This window comes from Apteryx mantelli, chromosome 14, assembly GCF_036417845.1.
Source record: "Apteryx mantelli isolate bAptMan1 chromosome 14, bAptMan1.hap1, whole genome shotgun sequence".
Classification (NCBI taxonomy): domain Eukaryota; kingdom Metazoa; phylum Chordata; class Aves; order Apterygiformes; family Apterygidae; genus Apteryx; species Apteryx mantelli.
In genome coordinates, this window is record NC_089991.1 from 7,880,627 (window position 1) to 7,886,716 (window position 6,090).

Consider the following 6,090-nt stretch of genomic DNA (forward strand, 5'->3'; position numbering starts at 1 on the left):
AGGCATTACTGACCTATACTGGATTTAAACCAATAGTCTACAGGTAAAAGTGTTACTATTGCCGATTTCTTCAGCAATCCAGGCTCCGCTTGGTTTTTGGAATGGAGTTTTCAGTAAGAAAAACAAATGAACCAGCTGTTCCTTGGGCAAATGTGTTATACACAGACACTTAAGTTCCTTAAATTAGCTAGTCTCATTGCAATGCTAGATTTTTTTTTATTTTTTTTAATTTCTCTTCCTCCAGCAAGTCTCTCTGGGGGAGGGGAAGAAGAGATAGAAATCTGCTTGATTTCTGTGTTTTGGGCACATCTGAGCAGTCCACCTCAAAACTGCTCAAAATCTTAAAGAAATACAGGCAGCACTGAGAATAGAAAATAAGAAAATTGATGTTTTTTCATGATAAGAGAATGATATGTGCCTTTAAAGAAATGCTATTAAAATATATTCAAGGCTTTTTCTGTCTTTGGGTGAGTGTGGGCTTACACACCTGATTCAGTAACTCATCCAGAAGTTTGCCTTCATGCAATTTAGGTCTTTTAAATTGCTAATGCTTTCACATGCAGAAGGACAAATGCATCCGAAATCTAAGCTGTTTAGGGATGGAAACAGTATCTGAACCAGGCACTTTTTTAGCATTTTCCCTTACCAGGCTAGAGAAATATCTCCATCCTAATAAACTCATTAAAGCAAAGTTTTATGGCCTTCAAAGCAATTCATTTCAAAATGTTCCGATTCCATATGCTTGATGATCACATCTGCTTATTTTTCTGCCCAAAACTCTCAAGCTGTCTCATACCTGGATAACAACCAACAAGAGGCTCTGTTTTGCAGTTCCTTCCAGAATTCCCAACTCTCCAAGACTATATTACTTCTTCTGAAATATTTCAAAAAAATTCCTGTCTGCTGTGCTTCTGGCATTTTAGCCTCTGTTTTGGCTGACCTGAGTCAAGCCTATAAAGGTAGCTCGGTAACTGTGTTGCAGGATCAATACTGAGCGACTCCAGAGCTCAGCAGTGGCTTGCCTTTAACTGGGAAATTCTCAGAAAATGAATTGGTCAATGAGATCCTCAAAGCACTCCTTTAGATCAGATTCCATCACACCTTAATTTTTTTTCTAGGGAATCAATGACAGAAAGCTGTGGGGTTTTGGTGGTTTTGTTTTATCGCTGTTTTTCCCCAAAGGCAGTTCTTTGTATTCCTGCTAGGATGTTTTGTGCCCAAGATTATTAAAGTAATGTTAACATCTAGAGGAGTATTCAAACAGGCAAAGGATACTCAAGTATATGAAGTACCGATACGCATAGATTTGTCCTGCTTCCTTAATATTTTTGTAAAATCTTATAGTAACACCTTGGTCTTTCTTGTATAGGTGAGAGTCCTCCTCCTGTGTTTGCATGCCTGCCAGCCATCCTGCCTTCTGTTTTGTTCTTGAAATCTGCCCCTTTTATGTGGTTTCTTTGCACAATCCAGGGAGAGAAGTCCAAGTATTAACACACCCTCTGGGCTTCAGAGTTTGAGTTCTCTCTGGTTGCCCGTTCTTTGTTTTTCCCCATGCAATGCCTAGTTGTAGGATTTGGGGAAGGAAGGGGCAGCAGGGGACTGAGGAAATGGTATACACCAGACCGTGAGGCTGGGAGCGTCTCCACCGGGGCCGTGCGCAGGTGAGGGAAGGCGTGGGAACCGAGGTGTCCCCTCTGTTGGGGTGGCTTTTTTCTTCTCGAGTTTAAGGGAGGCTGTATCCTTCCTCTGCCTTAACTGGCTCGTGAGGAGCCTTGTTGCCTAGGTAACGAGGAAACCTTAAAACATGATTTTTTCCTTTATCCTCTGTGCTTTCTTGCTCGACAGTGCTGTTAATGCCCCTTTGTGCTGCCTAACTTCTGTGGCCCGAGATTATGCGTCTCGCAGGAGGGATGAGAAACATGGTTTTCAATTACAACAGCAAAATTAGAAAGGGCTTTGTAGTTCAGATGTTTAATTTCCTGATGATTTTGTTGTGTGCGCGGTGGCACGTGGCTGGCCCAAGCGCTGCCTCTGGTTGTCGAGATGGACCTGGGGACCACGGCTGGTGGGCAGCTCGCTGGCTTGCTCCTTTCTTTGCAGGTGACTCTCATCTTCCTGCATTGCTTAAAATCGCTCAAGACTCTTACCGTGTCTTCTGGTAAACCGTATTCAACTGCCATTTAACTTTTGAACTCTAACCAATACGGCACTTCTTCAGTCTCTGCCTTTGAGTATTTTGCCATCAAAGCTCTCCGAAAGGCTGTTAATGGGGACGGAGCTGCTCCGATGGCGAGCTGGGTCGCTTGCCCGAAAGCCTCCTCAACCTCTGCGCAAATTCCCTGTTCGAAGAGGAGCGGGATGTCCCTCTGCACAGTGTTTTTTGTGCATGGTGGTATGTCTTTTTGAGGTGAGGACGGGCACCTCCTGAGCTATCCTCGGAGCGCTGCCCTGGCGTTCGGTGAGGATGGGGCAGGGGTAAGTAGGGAGCGTGGGTGTAAATGCCCTTCCGCCAGCGATGGACTGTGTCGCTTTATCACTTTTGCTTTCGAGTCGCTTGTTTTGTACTTTAATCAATATATCTCGTCTTGGAAGTCATTAAAAGTGGTATTTAATATGGCTCGAGTCTTAGGTATATCGTTGCCAGTGAGAGTAGAAGAATGGGTGTTATTGGTTACCTTTATGGAAACATGTATTTGCAATAACAATTAGTCATAAAGCCTTTCTCAGCCCTTGATTAGACTGTGTAGCTTTTATTGGCATGCGAACAATTAAGGTTACCTCTACCAGTATTTTTATTTATATATATTTTTAAAAAGACCTCCAAGTTAGCTCCTGTTTCAGAGGGTTTTCTTTAATGCTGCTTATCTGATTATGATTAAGCAATCTAGTGTTTATAGCATACACGTTGACCTTGATGTTAGTTCAACTGGGCAAGGATATAAATGATGAAGAAATTCCTTAGCAGGCTTGCCCCGTTGCATTTAAGATTAACTCTTTGATATACCATTCTAAAATAGTAGCATCTTTTTAAGATACATGACTTTTAAATATAAATATGTTTAGCTGCTCTAGCTAAATTTTAAGACTGTTGGGGTTTGGTTTTTTTTTCTGCAGCAAGCTACTTCATCACTGTTCATAGGAACAAGTAGTATGTAGTACTGTAGTATCGATTATTAAATTGATTAGGTGTAAGGAATAAAATGAACATTGTAAATCAAAACTGAACTGTAAGAACTTCAGGCCTTAGTTTGTCAGTCACACTCATAGTATCTTGCAAGTCACGGGCTCAATACAATTTTGGTAAAGGTGGTTTGCTCTGGAGTTCATAAATGATACAAGACTGGAATGAGTAGTATAACTATATTTTTCTGTATTTTTCTTAATAAATCTCGCAGGATAACAATCTCGGTGCTACATGTACAGAGCGGGGGGAAAAAAAAGTGGCTGCTCCTAGAAAATTGTTATTATAGAGCCAAAGAGTGCTTCTGTGTATTTTCATCAACATAAATTATCTTTAAAAAAAATAAATTGGTAGGCGGCTTTTAAAAGAAAGTAGATTTTCAGCACAAGATGCTGCTGTCAGAATAAGCCAAGCTGCGCAATCTATCCACAAGTTATAATTTCATATTGCAGTAATTTTGCTGATCAGACAGCAAAGTTAAAAACAATTCATTGTCAGCATGAAAAAGCCTCCGACAAAAAAAAAAAAAAAAAGAAAAAGCCTTCGTCTCTAACAAGGCGCAGTTGGGGTGTTGTGTGCAGAACTGCCGAGTCAAAGAGTTTTTAAAATACTCTGTAGCTCAAGGACTTGGCTCCTCTTCAAACATTTCTAACTACAAAAGGATGGATAATCTTGCAAGTGAATGTGCCCCCTCTAGGGGCAAAAATGTGAAAATTCATTGTAGCAGGTAAATCCAAGACAGGGTAGCAGCATTTCCTTGGAGTGTGAATGTCTGCTTTTTAACTCCCCTGGGAAGGGATTTCTGCAGCAATTTAGGGTATCAGAGACTCACTGCCTCTGCATCGCGTTTGCCTGACTCACTGCAAGAGCTGATATGTGACGTAGGTGGCTGGGCTCTAATTTTTAGATTTCTGTTACTTTAACTCTTAAAAAATAATATGAAAAATGTGCTGCCATTTTTCCGGGACAGTCCTTGAAATGTCTCAATAAAGAGCATTTCATACTGGGGACAAGTTGTATTCGATAATTCCGTAAGCACTACAATTCTTAATGTGCGTCGTATAGTTTCTGTAAGCAAAGAAAGCCACATCCAAGAAGACAAGCCAGCTCGATGTCTGCTGTACCATGAGCAGTCGGATCATTTTGAGGAACCTCTTGGGAGTCTGGGCAATAAAAATCACTCCTGAAATTGCAGGATTTTGAGTATCGGAGTTGCTTCAAACTTCAGCTGCGTGTACATGCGCTGTGTGTCACTGCTCTGGGGACGTCACGGCATGGTCGGTGGAGTGGTAGAGTTATCCAGTTGGGTGGTCGTGTTTGTTTTTTCTGGCAGTGACCGCTAAAACATAAGTCCTCTGTGAAACAGCTTTAGCAATTTTTGAATGTTTGGTGAGAGGTTACAAAATTGTTCTTTCATAGTCATCTTTTGCCGTCAGTCTTTTTGCCGTTTTCACTTTTTCACAGCTTAGATTCACGACATTCCTGAAGGTAGCGTGTTGTGGGTGGACTTGGGCTCTGAATCTCCAGCCACACTATCAGTGAAATAGTCTGCCTTTAAATGACGTGTGGGAAGAGCAACATCTGTGCGGTGATTAGATTCTTCCCTCGTTTCTTCCTTCCTCCTACTTTTGAAGTTTATCCTGGTTTATTTGGAGGGAGGGGTATTTTTGGCTTTTGGGGGAGTGCCTTTAACTCAACCCCAAGTTTCTACATGAAAACAAGGGTGAAAAAATTTTTGATGAGAACTCGAGATTTTTGTATGCCTGAAATCAGGTCTCATCACTCTGGTGCATTAATACTGGAGTGGGTGCTTCAGAGTGTGAACACTTCGATTTTAAATATGAGATGCATTTATACTCTTTTTTTTCTCTTTTCTATTTTTTTTCCCTCCTTATCTCCTAAAGGTGCTCTTACAGAGTGTTACGATGAACTGGGCAACAGGTACCAGCTTCCAGTCTACTGCCTCGCCCCACCTATCAACATGATAGAGGAGAAGGGTGACCTGGAGACTCTTGATATTCCCGATCCACCGCCCAATTCGGGGCACGAATGCCAGCTCCGTTTGCGCCTGTCCACAGGCAAAGACCTCAAACTTATGGTCCGCAGCATGGACACGGTGTATCACATGAAGAGGCGGCTGCACGCGGTGGAGGGAGTGGAGCCAGGCAGCCAGCGCTGGTTCTTCTCGGGCAGGCCGCTCGCAGACAAAATGAAACTGGAGGAGCTGAAAATCCCAAAGGACTACGTGGTGCAAGTCATTGTGAGCCAACCCTTAGCAAATCCAACCCCAGTGGAAAACTGATTTCTGCTTGTTTTTTGATTCTTCTTTCCTCCGTCTCTGTCGTGGGATTTATTTTCGCTGCCCCTTCTTTTTCTTTTTTTTTTTTTCCTGGTTTGTCCTGCTAATGGATTGGTTCCAAGAAATGACCAGCAAAAATTCCATCTGTGATGGAGATCTGCAAAAACAAAACATAAAAAATGTAAACTGTCCTTTGGGGTTTGCCTGATCTCATATTTAACGCAACAGCGAGCAACACAGGGCAAGGGCGAAGAAGGGAGTGGGAAGGGGAAGGGAGAAGGGAGGCGGTGCAGAGAGTGGGGGAAGAGATTGCTTTTCATTTAAATGATGCAAATATGTAATGATTATTAAAAGTGTCGGTGGTGCCCTGATCCATGGAAAGAGAGCAACAGAGGGCACTTTTATTTAAAAAAAAAAAAAAAAAAATTATATGTCATATCAGCACCACATACAGTTCATGCAAGAACTGCCGCTGCTCCGGGTAGGTCCCGTGCGCGGGGTGTTTATGGTGATGGGTTAGGGTTTGACTTAACTCGCGAGCTTCCTCCAGTTTCTCCGGAGGCACAGGCAAACCGGCGGAGGGAGAGGTCTTCGCCCACGCTGGGCTCGC

The 6,090-nt window shown here is 42.6% G+C and overlaps 1 protein-coding gene across 1 annotated transcript in view; it reads left to right on the forward strand.

The window, feature by feature from the left end:
* UBTD2 (ubiquitin domain containing 2) overlaps positions 1–5,671 on the forward strand; it is a 56,328-nt gene extending 50,657 nt beyond the window's left edge. The window contains exon 3 of the mRNA XM_067304742.1: positions 5,086–5,671. Coding sequence (XP_067160843.1) covers positions 5,086–5,483 — 398 coding nt within the window. The 3' untranslated portion in view covers positions 5,484–5,671. The remainder of the gene's footprint in view (positions 1–5,085) is intronic.
* Positions 5,672–6,090: the final 419 nt, after the last annotated feature.